Source organism: Ambystoma mexicanum, chromosome 2q, assembly GCF_040938575.1.
Source record: "Ambystoma mexicanum isolate Mex_15411 chromosome 2q, UKY_AmexF1_1, whole genome shotgun sequence".
In the NCBI taxonomy this organism is placed as follows: Eukaryota; Metazoa; Chordata; class Amphibia; order Caudata; family Ambystomatidae; genus Ambystoma; species Ambystoma mexicanum.
The window spans coordinates 868,669,020-868,688,713 of record NC_090924.1 but is presented as its reverse complement, the minus strand read 5'-3'; the positions used below and the strand labels follow the sequence as shown (position 1 = coordinate 868,688,713).

The 19,694-nt window shown below is 45.0% G+C and overlaps 1 protein-coding gene across 1 annotated transcript in view; it reads right to left on the bottom strand.

Moving 5' to 3' along the window:
* The window catches only part of ODAD2 (outer dynein arm docking complex subunit 2), a 1,183,909-nt gene that overhangs the window by 408,152 nt on the left and 756,063 nt on the right, over positions 1 to 19,694 (bottom strand). Inside the window, exon 12 of the mRNA XM_069648108.1 lies at positions 6,024 to 6,233. Coding sequence (XP_069504209.1) covers positions 6,024 to 6,233 — 210 coding nt within the window. The remainder of the gene's footprint in view (positions 1 to 6,023; positions 6,234 to 19,694) is intronic.

Here is a 19,694-nt window from a genome sequence, read left to right as displayed (position 1 = left end):
GTTTGCAGGCAAACATCTAAACCCTGGTTTTTGCAGGGTTTAGACTTACTTCGTAAACAATTGAGAGCCCAGGAACAGAAATAGAGGAAAAATCGTTCCCCCCTCGAGAGCTGTTAAAGTAAAAACTGCTTTGAAAAGCTATAACGTTGCAATTTTTGGAGCTAAAGCTGATGTTTTGCATAAATAAATTATTGGGGCAGGTAATCAGAGAGAATTGTTCTCTGTTATCTTACACTTTTGTCACCCAACTCGTGTTTCTATTCCCTCAGAGATGTCTCTCGTATAGGATAAGGCTTTCAATGCTTTTCTTAAAACAAAAATTGAGGGCATTCAGGAACAAATACGTACCAGTCAAGTGTGGAGATGGAAAGGATACTCCCTCTACCTCCAGTATGGGGGCAGTGAATAGTAAATACCATGCTTCTTATTTTGACTTTCAACCGGTTTCGGAGGAGATCATTCAGGTTATGCTGGGAGGGTTGAAACTTACGAATGACACCTTATTTCCCCTCCCAGCACGGGAGGCCAAATGACTGGCCAAATGACTGGCACTGGAGATTACACCTTACATGACCCAGTTTGTGAACAAGTCACTGTCTTCCAGGTCAGAACCGCCAAAGCTAATCAAATCAACAGTAAACAAATCGATGGTCACACTGCTACTAATGAAAACGAATCTGGATCCCGAGATCCTTCATAACTACCGTCCAGTAGCAGGACTTCCCTGGCCCGGTGAAATAGTTGAGAAGGTAGTCACAACACAGCCACAGCAGTATGAAGAAAAGCAGCGGCTCCTAGACCTCCTATAATCTCTCTTGTGCCGATTATTTGGTACAGAGACAACTATACTTGCAGTATGGGATAATCTCCTCAAGGCAGTGGATCAGAGGATCTAACCCTATTGGTCATGCAGATCTCTCAGCCAGTTTTGATACGGTGGACCACTGTATCTTGATTAATCAACTGAGCATGATCAGAAGGGTGTCAATTTAGGCTTATAGCTCGGTTTGACTCTTTTGTATCAAGAAGGCAATAACAGGTTAAACTGGGTGGCTGATGTCTGCCCCTCTGGTACAGACCTGTGGAGTGCTGCAGGGATGCTCACTCTCGCCCCAGTTTAATCTATATTTATGCCCATTGATGGATATATTGAGGAATCATAGGGTGAACATTCAGCCGTATGCTGATGAAACGAGATATATGTCAACATAGGTGACGTGGAAGAATGCTTCCGTAGAATGAAGGACTTTTTGCAAGAGGTCAGTACCTGGATATCCGCTAACTGGCTTCAGCTCAATGCCAAGAAAACAGAGGTGGCCTTGTTTGGCCCGAAACACCTCTTGGAAGCAGGTAATTATCCTCAGACACCCCACTTCTTCGAAAAGGATCTTCCACTTGCCACCAAGATTAAGAATATGGGCTGCATATGGGCAGGGAATCTGAACAGTGAGGCCCAGGTGAGTGCCAAGGTGCAGTCCGTTTTCTACAATTTCCGGCTTCTGCGTCAAATCATACCTTATGTACCAGCTGACAAGCAGGCTGCAGTGGTTGGAGTATTATTATATGCTCAAACAGACTACTATAATAGCCTGCTTGCAGGAATTCCAGCTAACGATTTTAAAGAGCCCAGAATGCTCCAGTGAGATTGGTGGTGAGTGTAAAGAAGTCCAGCCATATCTCAGGATTCCGTTGTTCCTTGCATTGGCTATCTGTGAGGTACAGAATTTACTTTAAAGTTATCTGTCTTAGTTTGAAATGCCTAAACAATTTGGCTCCAGCCTATCTGGCAGATAAAATCTACAGATACGCCCAACTCGCTCGCTCCAAGGAAAAATTGCTGTTGAGCATACCATCATCTTCTTGTGTGTCCAGGGGCAGCGTGAGTTTTGCGGTTTTGCGGGACCTAAAATTTGGAATAGACTACCCCTAGAGATACAACCAATAAAATCACGGAGTCTCTTTAGAAAACAGTTAGACACATTTATTTAAATTAATTCCAATCTGCACTGGGGATGCATTGACCCCTTACTGAATCTTATCGATTGTATATGCGCTAAACTGTGATGGTTATGGGTTATCAGATTATTACTTCTTCGATGAGTCATCTGCACCCAAATACTATTAGGTTTGTCAGGCACACGCAATACAAATACATCAAATTATTAGCTGTGGACAGGGATCGTCCGGTCGCCAAGGACTTCGGGTTAGCTGTGGACAGGATTCCTCCCGTCGACGAAGACGAGTTAGCTGCGGACGGGGAATCTCCCATCGATGAAGACGGGTAAGCCATGGATGGAGAACCTCCCATCGACGAGGAAGACTTTTAGTTAGCGAAGGATGGGGAACCTCCGTTGACAAGGAGGACTTTGAGTTAGCTGTGGAAGGGGAAACTCCCACCGACGAGGATGACTTTTAGGTAGCCAACGACTGGGAACCTCCCGTCAACCAGGATGACCTCAAGTTAGCTGTGGATGGGGATCTTCCTGTAGACGAGGACGACTTTGTAGTCGTGTTTCCTTGATTGATCCCTTATGGATGAGGCACTAGTTGACGACGATTAGGTGTTAACAACTAAGCTGTGGACGGTGATATGCCCATCGTGGACAGTGATATGCCCTCATGGACGATTTGTGCGTGGTCGGTACCTTGGTAACAGTGGTGGACGAGGGGGTGGTCTTATCTCGGATTCTGATGTTCTTCAGCAAAAATCAGAGTTTTTGATGTCACGTTTCAGACGCGTTGTTAACTCACGTTCCTCTCGCCACTGATGAAGCTCTTCTCTTGGAAGCCCGCTTCTCAGGGGTCCTGTGGGAAGTGACAGGAGCTGTTTTGAGCGAGAGACCCTCAGATGAATGGCCCTTACTCTCCAGAAGGAGTAGTTTTCCTGTGCCTGTCCTGTAGGGTACTCTGAGGAAGGTCTGACAAAAGTGACATTGTTGAATGTCATAAGGGTAAAGACAGATATGCACTCCTGAAGAGCATTGCCTGATTCAACTGTGGCCATGAGGGGCCAGGTGTAGGATCGTCCCACTACGATTTAAAGATGAAGACAAAGGTTCCCTGTACTGCAAAACATAGTATGTGTAGAGCGCAAGAAACTCCCTCTGTTAGTGAAAAATGTACTTGAAAAAGACTAGAAAGAACAGTATGATAAGACAAAGCTCATGAGAGCTGTGGAGGATTCTCTAGTCACTAGACTGTGGTGAACAATCTGAAGGTGGCTGCCTGGGGCAGAGCTTAAGCCCTGCGATGTCATTGGTTAGTGTCAAAGGGACCAAAAAAAGGTCGAGGGACTACATAAGTGAATGCCTTTCAGGCATAATGGGCAATCTGCATTGCTTTTTCTAAGGGAAAAATTTATTTGTATATATTATTTTTAATTTTCTGAGGATTCCCAGTCTGACCACGGGGAATATTCAAACATGAGAATCTATGAAAGATCCAATGCTGGAGAAGCAGTTGTTCTTTTGGACACAGAACGTACCACTCCCAGTCCAATTAATACATCTTGTTTTACTTTAGGAATACTCATGACAGAGACTGGCTCTATTAGGAACTTGGATCCCTCAGACATCATGATGGATAACCAAGTCCATTTGCATCCTACTCAGAGGCCAGGTATTATTCCTTAAGTGGGGGTCCAACATTCCCTTTAGGGCCTGTAAGCAATGAAGGAACAGTTCCTGTCTCAATGTCACACTGTCAGCTGGGAAAATATCCACCGATTACTTCCAAGGCTTCATTCAGCATGTCTGATAGGACTGACGAGAGAGGTCATCTTGGATCATTCTCAGCTGGTCACTCAGGTAGTCTTGGATTTCTCGACTTGCAAGATCCTTTTGACCTGCAGAAGCAAGGTTAAATATGAGATTTAACAGCAAGTTTCAGGTGATTCTACTTTAGTGGTAGAAGCAGCAACCGCTACCTCCATGATTTATGATGCCTTTTCGTCAATTTTCTCGACGAGAAGGGATGAGAGCCACTGTGCTGGAGGTAGGCATTTCCTCTATCTCATCTTCCTGGTCCTCTTGATTCTTCTCTGCATAATTGCGCTTTTTCAGTTGTCCAAGTCTTCCAGCTGGTGGCTCCTGAAAATGCAGTTTCAAACTGTTCGCAAAGCCCGTTTGGGAACACATCCTCACAGAGCGCATGCAGGCATGTCACGTGACTGTCTGGAAAGTCTGCAATGACGTCAGGTGCAGAAAGTTGATAGAAGAGTTTGAAATGTTGCTACAAAGTGGGAAATGGCACAGTTTTCAGTTGAAACTTCCTAGATCGGTCGAATATGCGGCTATATTGGAGGTGAGTATGATATTAGGAAGTTGTAGCAAATTAGGGTGAACTGGTAAAAACCCATGAAATTCAGTGAAAAACTTTGTTAAAGGGATATTATGGTTACAAGTACAACCGAAACCCCCCAGAAATTTGTCAGTTACGGTCAGCTAAGCAACCATAACTCGTGCCACCGCCATGCACTGCTAAGACCAAGGACATCAAAGATGACATTATATGTTTTGCGGTACTTTGGTGGTAAATCTGATGAATACCGCCAAACAGAATTACCATTACCGCCATTTGGTCTGGCAGGATTACCGCTCGATTACAAGTGGTGGTTTGGCAGTGTTAGTCCCATTTATGGAGTCCATAAAACTATGGGGATTCCGGCAGAATTACCACTGGCGGTAATCCTGCTGGCAGCAATTCTGCCGATGTGGCTGTTTTTTGGCATCAGTAAAGCAGTCGTAAAAGCATGATCTCTGCATTACTGCTATTTTTTCCCCGCACAACCGTACTCGGAATGAGGTCCTATGTTTGAATAAAAGAAGGGGTTACTATTTCATTTTAGAAAGCATCTAGAGCTTCATAGGGCAGAGGAAAAGTTAACATGGTCTATTACACTTTGTGATATTATTAGATATCCAGGGATGCATGAATTCTGATGACTAATTGGTAAAACATCAATGTCTACGAATATCAAAATATGTTGATAGTGTATTTCTTATGAAATCTGTCTTACCCATGATTGGCACAAACAATTAAAGCAAATAAAATAAAATAAAAAACTGTAAAAATAGGGTAGTAATGCTCATTAAGTTGATGTTTGAAACTGATGAACATGGCGTGTGAGGGACTCACTGCATAGCCTAGTTACATCAGTCATTTAGGAATCTTAAAAGGAAACTGTTCCAGAAAGAAGAAAAGCTCATTTTTATCGTAGGCCAAACCAATACTGGGGAGGATTTCATTGATGAAATTCTAGCTGTGTACAGGTGGAGATCCGTGTTATCCACATAATTCGCTCATCCGCGATATGTCGTATAGTCTTAGGCCTTTCTGGTGAGGCATACTGATGACTGCTTAAAGGGGTCAATGTTTATTTGGGTGTGGTTATATACTCTGGGGATGGGTATCTTTGGAAGTGTTTTGCATGATTTTATGTCCATCCTAGTGAGTTTGGCGTTGGTGTCGGGAGTTTCCACAAACAAATCTTCCAGCTCCAATCTGCCCCTATCGCCATCAAGAGTCGGGAAATCTCGGTACATTCTGGGAAGTTCTTTGGTATGCAATGCCGTTATTGATAAAAGTTTTTATGAAGACAGATGTATTCATGGCGTAATGAGTTTTGTCTGTGTAGAATACATGTGTATAGGGATAGCAAAAGCGCACTCTCCTAACATCAGTGCTAACTTTTGCCTTTTAAACTTGTTTTAATGTCGTTTGTATTTGCATCATATGGAAATAAGGATTCTGTATTTTATGTTGTGCTAATGTGTGCTGCCGAAATAAAGTATTTACTAGTACTGCAAGTAACATTTAGTTTCCTTTAAATTGCATCTTGCTGAAAATCGATTTATCTGCTCGTCCACGTGCAGTTGCCATGAACTTAAAGCAGGTGTAACAAATGAAACCGTCACTCAACTCCTTTAACAAGAATTATTAACATGTTTCCAAAATACAGATCTAAAATATATTAAATATAGTTGAACGAAAATATAAAGTACAAAAATAAAAAAAATACTAACCAGCCTCTTAATACCACCATGCTGTCTCACTGTCCGCCGAGCTCTTCTGAATTTAGAAACATTTGCAATTGTTTCTGCTGCCAAGCTTTTTAAATCCTTATCTGCAGAGTCTAATATTTTAACCATTGTTTGTAAGCCTCCAAAGTCAGCAATAGAACGCCTTATTTGGGAATTGCGACTGATTTCCTTTAGGATTTTCAGTGAGCCAATCTACATCCAGAAAAAGTAAAAAAGAAATTAACATATGCATCACAATAAAATAAACCTCTATAAGGTACAACTGCCAAGATCCATTTATTATAGAATTCTAAAATATAATATATTGCCATTAGAACTGCCATTAGAACTCTCTACCGACACACCAAGTGTTTTTTCCCCTCAATTTATACAGCAAATCCCAAAACTTGCCATTCCCCTCACAACCCCAACAAGCACTCTACCCTGGTGAATTAACATCTTAACCACCCCAATTTGGCAATCCGCAGAGATTAGAAGAACGACATTATTACACAAACAGGGCAGACATATTCCAATTATTCATTTGTCTTCTAGCGGGTTGTGTATACAATATCTGTCTATAAATACACAGCTATTTTCAAACATATGTTTTTTCTGTTACGTGATGTTGATTTTTATCTATACATATAGTTCGCATATAAGTCTAACGTCTGAAATAGATCACATATGCCAGTTTGTATATGATATATGACAGTGCTGGATGCATGCCTGCTCTCACTTTATTCACCTCATTAGACATGTAAAGCAGCCCAGCAGTCAATACTATAACACAGCATCCTGACAATCTACTAGCACATCAATATTTGCCATGGAGATGCTTACGGGTGGCTTGCTTGAACAAACCCCTTCCAGAAGTCGCAAGGTGAGAAGTGCTTCCTATCTTAGGTGGATACCCTTGGTTGGCATGCAAAGAGGCAGACCCCGAGATGGAGGGAAGTCTTTACACGTTCCTATGAACACTAAGGACGGTGACCACTCTTTGTCCCTGAGGCTAGAGATCATGGACGTCATTTAGGGGTCGCCAGTGGTCGCAACTGAGACCCCTGAGGTCTCCCTTGCTAACCCTAAAAAAAGCAAAAAAAAAGTGTCTTTTTTACATTGACGCTCATGGACTGTGGCCAGCAACATGTGGCTCTTTGTTTCTGGAGTGGTTAGTTTTCTGATGGCTATAGTCGGTAAGATAGTTCAATGGGTTGAGCGCTGGCTGCTGCAATGTGTGTGTGATCTACATGTTGCAGGTTCGACTCCCAGCAAGGCCAACTCAGCCTTTCATTCTGCTGAGATTGATAAATGAGTACCGACACAGGTATGCATATTTGTTCTGTATGAAGCGCGTAAGTGCTATATAATAACTCATCATCATCATCGTTTGGCCTTGCACGTCTACTTGCATTCACAGTGATTTGCACTGATATTAACAATACATATGGTGATCCATTCTTGTATGAAATGTATATCACTTTACAGTGGTATAGTAACCATATTTTTCATAGTGTACTCAGAAACAATGCTACGTGATGCCACTTCCTGTTTTGTCGTGAAGTAAATGGTTATGTTCCATCGCTTCCCGCGATGCCACTTTAGGGTGGGGTCAAATGACATAAATTCCTGTGATGTCATCAGAGGTCAAGGGTCGTGTGATGTTACTTCCGCTACCCCTGGCATTTTGGTGAAATGACGTCCATGCTAGAGATACTGCAGCTTGGTGCTGGTACTGAAGGGAGAAGGAGCAGTTGGGTGTATGGCCAGCAGCATGGTCTTCGATCACAAGTTACGGACACCAGCATCAGTGCTGTTTAAAAACTCGCCCTCAGTGAAAGTTAATGCCATACTACTTCTCCTTTTGCCTGCACTCCAGCGGCCAATATTATGGGGCAGTCAGAGAGAGAAATAAGAGCTTGCATTAGCTGGATGGTGTTTTATCAAAGCAAGCATTTCCATTGCGGGAGGTGCTTCTTGGGGTTCTGGGAAAGTCACCCTGCTTCACGTGGGCAGCCTGATATCCGTCTTCATCATGATCCACAGGAAACCCGGGATAGCCCATAAAGCATACGAGTTCCTACGTATGTGCTTCAGCGTAGAAATGCTTGCGTTCCATGTTTTAAAATGGAGGCTGCATCTTGTTCCCTTAATTGGTGCTCCAAACTCTGCATGTCTCTGAGCTATTTCTATGGAAGTGCTTATGCACAATGGAAGTGCAGAATTCACCTACATTCTGAAACACCTGAGTCATGTGTTGTGACTATCTGATTATACATTTGGTCCGAAGTAATGTAACGTGGTACATTTTCAAACGGCGCTCATGTTTCCGTATCAAATAATTTGACAGTGCAATGGCATTGACATTTCGATGGCTGACTCTAGGTTCAAACTTTTATTTTTTTACACTTGTTTCATAGTTTGAGGGATAGAAATGCAATTGGGACAGTCACTGTTTAAACAGAAGCTGTCTCACTACATTAAATATCAGAAATGAGCCGGTCATGATTTGCGCATCCCCCCATGCACCTATATGCAGCAGGCCCGGGGAAAGGTGCACAATTTCCGCACATTTAAAAGTACATCTCAAAGGGAATTCAGGATGCACATTTAAATGCACACAAATGCCCCCTGGTTGGCCCAAATGCCAGATAAAATGAACACATGCAGGTCCCTTTTGTGAATTGCCTGCTCCATTTTATGCCACTAGTTTTGAGAGGTGCTAGCGCATCTCACTATTTGCGCCAAAAAAGTTTGGAGACGCGGGCCCATACAATCTAAACCAATACTAATTGCCATTTTTCTCTGAAATCCTCGTCTACATAGAGACAGAGAGCGACAGAGAGAGAGAGAGAGAGAGAGAGAGAGAGAGAAAGAGGGAAGGGGGAGAGAGAGAGAGAAAGAGGGAAGGGGGAGAGAGAGAGAAAGAGGGAGAGAGAGAGAGAGAAAGAGGGGGAGAGAGAGAGAGAGAAAGAGGGAGAGAGAGAAGGAGGGAGGGAGAGAGAGAGAGAAAGAGGGGGAGAGAGAGAGAGAAAGAGGAAGAGAGAAAGAGGGAGAGAGAAAGAGAGGTGTGCAGGGAAAAAACGTTAGTTGGAGTGACATTACGGTGCCGATTTAATGCAACCAAAGTTCTGAAATTCGGCAGGTCTTGGAAGCTAAGCCACCTTGACTATCAGGCCTTCTTTACTCAACCTGTAAGTACCCCTATAGCAGTCCTTTAACTGAATATTTGTCACTGAATTTCCAGGTTTTGTTATACTATACTCCCACCACATATTATTCAGTCTTTGTTTCTGACAACATACCTGATGTCATATCATTTGCTATGAATATACGCAACAGTTTATCAAGTATTTCATCTTTTTTTGTGACCACTAGACAAGAAGGTCTTCGTAATAGTGCAACGTGATGAAGAAGATTGAGGTGGGGTTAATGGAGGACCGTGATGAGGAAGACTGAACTTGTGTAGTAGGGGACTGTGACAAAGATGAGTGAGGTGGGGTAGTTGGGACTGGGATGAGGAATAGCGAGGCAGGGTTAGTGGGGGACTCTGACGAGAAAGAGTGAGTTGGTGGTAGTGTGGCACTGAAACGAGGAAGAGTGACAAGGTGATAGTGGGGTTCTGTGATCTACAGAATATTAAATCATGCCTAGGTCACCTCTGAAAAAATATACCTTACACATTATGAATCAAAACATCCTTTCAAGGACTATGTCTCATTATAAAGTTAAAAAAAAATAATAATACTCAGATCGATATCTATGATGAAAGTACTGGGACGAGGAAGAGGGATGTGCGGGTATAAGATCTAGATTCATGAACAGTATCCATAAAAATTAGTAAACACTATTAATGGGATATTATTCACATATAGTAAAAAAAAATGAGTCATAGCATGTATAATCCTTGCTTTGTGTTTTTATTTCCACTTTTACCGCTCATCGCGAATGAGATTGACAATTAAGGAAAACGGTGAGATACTATGAATCAAGAACCAGATTATTGTTTTGAAAGTTTACTTTGTTTCCATCTCCCACCCAAAACTAATCGATAATTTATAATGTTATGAATTATTCAGACGATACTAAGACAAGGAAGAGTAGATTGAGCAAAAATGCTAAGAAATTCTCGAATGAAAATGATCCCCACTCATGTAGTTTGAGAAACAAGTATAGACCCAATGAAATAAAAACGGCATCCTCAATTTCCAATAACTTTATTCTATGGGAAGCGAGAATGTAAACACTACAAAAAACATGGATAATAGAACACTCTTTTGCAACACATTCAATAAAAACTGATCATTTTCCTTAACTTAGAGTTTCAAACCTCAATGTGAGCAGCACAAACATTTGTACTCAGGCCCTAATATAGGAATGTCAAATGACATGCAGATCCATTCACTGGCTCAAATGTTGTCAACCATAGAAATTTCGCTTTTCCTATCGATCATAGGTTTCACTTAGGGCTGAATATAGTTTTCACACAATGGGCCTCATTACGAGTTGGGCTGTAAGCGGAAAGGTTGCAGTAACAGAATGACTGCCATTTTTAAAACAACAGCGAATTGAGGGTTGCAGAAAATGGGTGCCAATTCCACTGGCAGAATTCGCACTGGCGGAATGAGCACTGGCAGAATAAGCCCTGGCGGTAATTACGCCGGCGAATTAGCGCCATTAATGGAAATGGTAATTCCACCACCTTATAAGTGGGAATACTGCTAAAATACTGCCAGAAATGGGCAGTAATTCCGGCAAAAACGCAATGCAGTCACTGGATTTTTTACCTCTCTTCTCAAGCACTTCCTTGTGCACCCCCTACTAAAAAAGCATTCTGCCGACACCTCCACACCGGAAATCTATCGCCCGATCTCTATTACTCATTTCCTGGGCAAACTCCTGGAGTAGTTGGCTATCTCCCAGCTGACCCACCACACTGAATTTGTTGGTTGTCACTGTGTCCATCAGTCTGGCGTCAGAGCAGCCAGACGCATGGAAACTGCACCCTTGAACACCCGTGAAGATATGCTCTCTAATCTTGACTCTAGCTCTTTCTACTCATTTTCCACAACCTTTCCTCTGCCTTTGACACAGTAAACCACAACATCCTGATTACTCATCTCAGTGATGACCCTGGGCATCACGGATCAGGCTCTGGCATGGCTGGCCTCCTTCCTCCTGGACCGCCCTTCACAGGTTCAGCTTGGGTCCTTTCTCTCCATTACCTCCCTCTCCAGATGTGGTGTTCCTCAGGGCTCTATCCTCTCCCCTGGCCCTTCAATGTATATCTGGCCACTTTGGCCCCCCTGATCGATACCTTTTCCTCTAACTTTCAGTGTTATGCGGATGACACGCAGCTCTCTTTCAGGCTACCCTCGGCCTACTCCTCCTTGCTCATCCCTGACTGTCTATCCGCTATTCAGGCCTGGTGCGCCTCTAACAAGCTCTGCCTTAATGCCAGTAAGACTGAGATCCTTCTCATTGGGACCCCTGCTCCCGGTTTTCCTCTCTCACTCTGGCCGCCCTCCTGGGGCCATTTGCCCACAGCCTCTTGTGAGGCAAAAAATCTTAGGGTCATCTTCGACTCCACGCTCTCCTTCTCTCCACACATCAGAGACCTTGCCAAGAAGGCCCATTTCCAGCTGCACCTACTCAGAGATATTCTCCCTTTTCTCACCTTTGCCCAGAGGCTCACTGTCTCCAGAGCCCTGGTTCTCTCTAGGCTGTACAACTACAGCAGCCTCTTCCTCAATTTGCCTAACTGTACTCTTTGCCCTCTTCAACTCATCCAGAACAGGGCCGCAAGACTTATCCTTGGCCTCAATCCCAGGGACTGCATCTCTCCTGCCCTGAAATCCCTCCACTGGCTCCCGGTGACTGTAAGAAACAAGTTTAAGATCTTCTGAATCATCCACACAGCATTCTGGGGCCATGGCCCTCACTACCTTCAACTCTCTCTTCCTAAGTACCTTCCTCCTAGAGCCTTCCGCTTTTCTACTTCTGATTCTCTGCGGGTGAGTCACTTCTCCAAGCAGAGAATGGGGGGTAGATCTCTCTCCTTCACAGGTGCCTCCCTCTGGAATGGCCTCCCCTGCCTCTCTACGCCTTGAGCCAGATCTCCTTAAGTTCTGGAAGATCCTCAAGACCTTCCTTTTCACCTCTTCTTTATCGCTCCCTTCTCCCCTACTAACCTACCCTTGATCTGGCTCCATCTGCTGACTTACTGCTCTGTGTCCTCTGAGTCTAACAGAACACCATGCCCCCCCTGACCAGTCCCCCCACACTTGCCACCTGGCCCACCTTGCCCTGCCGCCTGGCTTACCATGCACTATCAGGCTGGGATTTCCCCCTATTGTCCCAGCCTTCCTTGCACTTAACTCAGGGTCCTGCACTCTGGGTGCACATCTCCCTGTACCCTACCACCCACACTTCTTGTTGTGCACTTGCACAATCTAAATGCACTAGGCCTAGTAAGATCGTTTGTCTTGTCCTCCCTTTGTTCCCCCTCCCTTGCCTTGTTGCTCCTTGAAACACTTGTGTATAGGCACATAATAAATAACAAATCAATCAATCAATCAGTTAACTCCATCTAAATGTTGATGGAAATTAAGGCACAGGTACACTTAATGGACTCACGCAAGGGCCAAACTTTACACTTCACCCCTACTATCGGGGAACGAGTCGAATTGGTTGGCGCCTTGGTCACCGCCTCAGCACACTACAAGATAGCCACTGTGCTGGTTCACGCTGGCGTCACCCTCCCCAAGATTGTCGCCGCTGTAGGTGACAGTGATACGAACGCTCCAGGTCCGACGCCTCTCCTGGGAATTAACCAAGCCGATGGTGGCTTGCCTTTCTTTGCAATGCTCCTGCTTCCGTAAGCAGACTCTGTGTAGTTCAGTGACCCATGTTTCCAGGTCCCATGTTCTCTGTGCTCTTGTCCCTTATTCTCCCCCCTTGTTCGTCTTGGTTCTTCTTCCTGACTAGAAACTCTTTCACCTCCTGTTGAAGTCCTCCTGGATCTTAGTCTCCTTTCCCTTCGTGGAGTTTGCCGTCTTCCTTGGTAGGACCCTGAGACCTTCTACTCATCTGATCTTTCTTGTCTGTAGCCCCAGCTGAAGCTAATCCTCCTATGAACGGACACCTGCAGAAAACTCCTACCTTGATGTTTTTTCAGTGTCTGGCTTTTACCTCCAATCATGATTTTCCCGGTATCACAACTCCTTTGGGTGTGAAGTTGCATTTGCTCCAAGGGTCACTGTGGAGAACCGGCCTTACCTTGCACGTACCTCATGGTGCCCAGACTACCAGGTAAGGGTGTGTGCTGCCAAACTCCCAACTTCATACTGCCACTAGCAGTTGCAAACCTGGAGATCTAGCACCTCCTACTACACATTGTGCTGAAGAGGCTTGCACAGCAGCTGCACAGAGCACAAGTAGCAGAAAGGCGGAGGAAACGCCAAACAAAGAGAGCTCTCATTCCCAGGGTCAGACCATCATCACTAACGATGGGCTGCTAGTAACAGCATGCCACCTCAACAGGAGAACATAGCAGGATGATATACAAAGCAGGATCAAAATCCGAACAGCAGTACCACCCCTGCTGAAGCTTGTGTCGGTGCTGCACTTTCTTGCCACAAGCACTTTCCAGCACACTGGGGACATGCTGAATGGCATGTCGCAGTCCACCTTTTCTATTTTGCTCACCCAGGAGCTGGATGCACTCATACAGCATGCATCCCAGCACATTTCCCTGGAACAGGTAAATGCAACAAAGGCACGCTTCTACAGAGCTGCCCACTTCCCCAAAGTCATTGCAGCTCTGGACTGCACGCATGTGACATTCATGTCTCCTCAAGCATCTGAAGAAGTTTACAGGAAACAACATTTGCCTAATGTACAGGTGACATGTGAAGCAGACCTCAATGTGGCACACTGCTGCGCCAGCTTCCCTGGTTTCCTTCATGATGCCATGGTCCTGCGAAACAGTATAATGCCTGCATATATGGAGACGCAAAGCAGGCAACAGACCGGGATCCTGGGTAACTACAATCGCCATCATACAACATACACATGCTCCACAATTGTTAATGGTCCTGAAGATGGGGTAGGGAAATACCTTTTTGATGTCAATGCAATGCATGCCCTGTCACAACCTTGTGCATGAAGGACCTGCTGTCTTACAACACATAAGAAGCACCAAAATGCAGGACAAGACCCTGCAGAATAACACCATAGCATGACAGAAATGTATGATCCCTAGTGCACTAGGAAATGCGCTAAGAGAGAACTACAGGTACCACAATTTAAAGAGAAACCTATACAGGCAACAACACAGTTTCCCTGTGCACAATGACAGTGCAACAGTGACATACAGTGATGGCATGAATGTTGAAAACTATGCAGGTCATTTCCCAAAAGCTGGAATGCTACCATAAAGAGCTCAAAATCATCAGTACGCTCATCAGTGCACATGCATGAGAGACCAACAGAGGACTTGCAAAGGCAGCATTATCATTGCAAATGTAGTTACAGTGTACGTCTGTCATACCTTTGGCCTATTGAAGGGATGGTTCCGGTGTCTCCATCCAACAGGAGGTGCCCTAATGCGCAGAACCAGACAAGGTGGGCAGAATAGTTCTGGTGTTTACCATACTGAACAACAGGTGCATTAGCAGATATGTCTGTCTGCCCTAGATGTCGACAAGCCTCTCCCAGAGGATGACACGCATGCCGGGAACCACTGCGCCATGTAGTGACCATGAAGAAGGCAGGGGCGGACATCTCATGCACCAAGAACAGATTACCAATTTCTGATGAGCGCATTTGATCACACATGCATCACACAATTGCACTTATTTAATATTAAATTTGTCACACACACTCAAAATGACTGTCCTCACATCTGTTTAATTGTAAATGTGATTTAATATGTACATACAGAAACACCCATCTCCTCCGACTTCCCTCAATCCCTAACACCTATGCCCTCCCAAATGCCTCATTCCCCAACACACATGCCCTCCCACCTCTCTCAATCCCCAAGACACATGCCCTCCCACCTCCCCTAATCCCCACACATGCCTTTGCACTTCCCTTAATCCCCAACACACATACCCTCCTACCTCCCTCATTCCCCTACACACATGCTCTCCCACTTCCCTTAATTCCCAACATACATGCCCCTCCACCTCCCTCAACCCCCAACACATGTCTTCCCACCTTCCTGGTGCCTGGTATATAGTGCCATGTCTACTACAGTCTCATGCCCATGCTATCTTGGACATGGCAGCTTTCTCTGCCTATTTGCATGCTGCATTCCTTTGAGAGCACCAACAGGGGCTATCAGCCAGTGAGCCCTCTGTGGGGTGACAGAAGTGGAAGGCTCAGACTCCTGGCCCCAGATGTGTTGTAATGTGAGGGGCAGGGTGCGCTGCAAGGTTTCTGCACCAGCAGAAATGGTCTCTGTTAGCTTCCTGATGATCTGGCCCACTACAGTACTAGTCACAGTTTCCGCAGACAGGTGGCATTACTACCGATCCATGGTCCTTCCAATTCTGAGGGATGATCCCTCAACAGAATCCTTGATCACCTGCAGGTGTTGGGGTTTCAACTCAGCAATGTTCTCTACATGCTCCTGGCATTGCTGAATCATGTTGAGCCTCCTCTCTATGCTTTCCAAAGAATGCTGTGGCACACACTCAGGGGTGTGTACAGGACTGGGTCTCGCTAGTGGACCCGTCGCTCCAACCAGCTGCATCTACAGCTCCAATGTCATCTTCATCACTCCCTATGTTAGAGCCCAGAAGCTGGTGGCATTGGATCGATGACATAGGTGAGCATACAGAGTCAGCGGCCAGGTAAGTGGTTGTCTGTGTCATTTTATGAGTGGCCATGCTGGTATGGGAGTCATTGCGTGTCTCCACAGGGGCAAGCAGAGTAGTGGATTTGGCAGTAGGTGGCGGCGCCGCATCGAGAGCTGTGCCGACTGTACTGGCAGCAGGTGGTGGCCCAGTGTGGATATTGTTTGGGTCTGTAGCCACCAAACCTGGTGGGATGGTGGCAGTGTGGCTGGTTTGCGCAACTGGCATGCTGCTGCTGCTTGTGCCAGGGTTTTTCTGTCCTGAAGTCAGAGGTGCTTACATCTGTAGACGTGCCCCAGATGCAGACTTGTACATGGCATTGCAAGACACTTGTGCACCACGATGGGTGTTAACCAAAGATCATGTGGTTACGGTTGATTAAAGTACAGGAGGGTGTGTAGCATACTATTGTAGCATACAGTCTTTGAGGTGCACACACACCTTGCAGGATGTGAGGACTAATGTTCATGTGACATGGTGTAGATTTGATGTCTCATTTGCGGATTGACCAGTGGGGTCCGCATGGGACATGGGCAGGGTACTTTATGAAGTAGCATACGCTGCCCCTGCAAGGTTGGACTAGGTTGCTATGACATGGGGATTTCTCCACCATGTATGCAGACCCTCATTGGCAGATGCCTTGATCACATAGCATTTACATGTGTGGGGCCAGTTATTGGTGCTGGTGTTTCCTCTGTGGGTTGATTGACTTTTGGATTTTTCAGGAATAGATGCAGGCACAGGGAGTTTGTTATCACATGGCTTTGGCATGCCCCGATGGGTGTGTCTAATAATTGCATAGAGCCACATGTCCATATATGATATGGTATTTTCTATTTCTACAGTCATGTGAACATGGGGTACCACCTACCTTGGATTGCACATGTATACTGTGGCCGTGCCATTGGTCATTTGATAAGCTGGGTGCCTCCTTCTCCCAAAGTTTTAGGTATATCGCCCATGCAGCAGAGTCTTTTCAGAAATGAAAAAACCACCATTGTTTTTTTTGTGCTATACGAGAGATAACCACAGTTATAACGGGTATTAACCGGGGTTAATCGGAAAAAGGATGAAAAAGGATGAAATGGCATTAGGCTAGAGGTGGGGAGGGAGCAAGTGGACACCATGAGAAATTGGGGAGTGTGGGGGTGCTGGGGAACAAGTTCAGAGCTTGATGTTTTCGCAAACCGGGTTATACTGGGGAAAACCGTGGTTATAGTAGAAAACGGGATTAGGATTGAAAGTGCATCACACGAAACGAGTGTTCGGGGAATGGGAGAGGGCTAGGGAGAGGAAAAGGTCTTGAGGGGGGAGGGGGTAACATGGCAATAGGAGAGGACAATTGATGAGTTCATGGGAGGGCAGGGAAGAGTTTGGGATTTTGCACACTTTTTTAACTGCAGTTATTTGCAGGCGTTTTACGGATATCCAGTGTTATTTGTAGTACATTGCTTATACACCCGTTGTTATAGGAAAAACATTTTTCCCATAAAAGAGTTAAATTGCCAAAAAGTGGAATTTTACAGCTACAGTAGGTAGGGGTAATGGGTGGGGCCGAAGGATGTGGCTACTGGGTTACTTTAAGGAACTGAATGGTGCAATATGGAAAGTAGAAAAAAGTAGATCAGTCATTTCAGGTGACCAGGAACCAACACCCCTTGAACATTGTTATCACTACATGTACCAGAATCCTTTGAGACTGAAATCAAAAACTAATTAGCAGCATCTGGAAAGGTTACAGCCTCCCTGAAGAATGTTTGAGACCGGAAAGTACAAGGAGGAGAAAATCAACAGAAGAATTGGAACTGCAACACATGGGATTCAACCCTGTTACTACTGCATGTTGTTGGGATTTAACCCAGTTACTATTTGCATTAAGAATTTTTGACTGGGAACTAGAGTGTGCGCCTGGCCTACTTTTTTCAATGTGGAAAGTAGGCACGGCCGAAGGACATGGCTAGTGGTACCCCACGAAAGCTATTGGGGCAACATGTAAATGGGCCCCAGTCAAATGCTGGAGCCAATGGTCATGGGCGAAGGCCATGGCTAGTGTATAAGAAAGAAGAACATGTTACTTAACCCTGATAACGTTCTTTCGACTGGATGTTCCTCCCATGTATTCCTCATTTTAGGATATCTTCGTTTCCAGCTTCATCTGTTTCGGAAGGAATGTTCTCTCGGCAGAGGGTGCTGTGCGTCGAGACAGTCGAGCCGATGTCCCTCGAGGGCCTCTAACTCAGCTGACGTCATCGTCGAGTACATATACTACGCGCAACGCCCTTTAGCTTCAGTTCTGTTTTTCCACACCCATATGCAGAATTAATGCCATTGATAAGTGCCTTTAATCTATCAGACTTTAAAAGAGCGTATGGTCTAAAGCTCAGAAATTCTACAGTGGGGTAGGTTGGGAGGGCGATGAGGAATATGTGGGAGGAACATCCAGTCGAAAGAACGTTACCAGGGGTAAGTAACTTGTTCTTCATGTGGATTGCGTCCTCCAACATATTCCTCATGTTATGATAGACCTCCCTCCCCCCAAAGCAGTATACTGTTCTTTTGGAGGAGGGAGTCAGAATTTGAGAGTTACTGTTTGTCAAGAATGGAGCATGGAACTGTGTTCCCAAATATTCCCGCATTGTTAGAGGTGTCTAAACAAGAATGTTTTGTAAATGTGTGAATGGTGGACCAGGTAGCTGCCTCGCATATTGATATCCTTTATCGGAACTCCCCTCTGAGGGGCAGAGGAAGTTGCCATGCCTCTAGTGGAATGAGCCCATAAACCTTCTGGGGGATATTTACCAGCTAGCCTGTAGCACTCTGAAATAGCCAGTATGGATAGAGTTTGCTTGGTAACTGACAGACCTAGTTTGTGTCCTGTATAGCCAATGAAAAGCTTTGCCATTCTTGAAACTTAAAAGCTTAGAGCTCTCCTTTGATCGGGTCTATGAAATCTTTCCTCCTCCTTGTCAGGATGATGTGGAGGATAGAAGGCCGGAAGAACAATCTTTTTTATGCTAAATGGTAATCGGATACAATTTTGGATAGAAAAGAAGGTTTGACCCCAAGGACAACCTTATCCATGAAAAAAGGTGGTAAACAGACTTACAGGATAAAGCCTGCAACTCACTCACCCTGCGGGCTGATGTTATCACAACAAACAAAATATTTTTGAAAGTTAGCAACCTTAATGGGCAGGAATGGAGCAGCTCAAAAGGAGCACACATCAAAAACTTTAAAAACCAAATTAAGGTCCCAAGTTGGGACTTGAAAAGGTGCAGGAGGAAACACATTTGTGAGTATTTTGAAGTAGGATGCCTCTTCTGAGGTGCGCTTGAATATGGAAAGCGCTGCAAGATAACCAACCCTTCATTGTTCCAATCTGGAACCCCAGATTTGCCAAATGCAGTAGAAACAATAACACCGTTGGTGTATTGCATTGAAAAGGTTACGCTTCTTCTGCCCTACACCAACTGCAGAACCTGTTCCAATGGCAGCAATATAAGGATTTTGTTGCTGGCCTTCTGGCCAAAAGCAAAATCTCCATTATGTCATACGGGAGGTCCCAATTTTTGTATCTCAGGCTCTCAGAAACCATGCGTGAAGGCTGAGTGTCTTGACCTCTGGAATGAGAACCGATCCTCTTCTCGCAAGAGAAGGTCCTCTCTTTGTGGAAGACGTATTGGAGGGCAGTTGGACATGTCCAGAAGGTCTGGGTACCATGTCCTCCTGGCACAATCCGGGAGAATTAGCATCATGGATTTCTAGATCTTTCTGAACCTCCTGATCACGTAAGGAGTGACGAGGAATGACG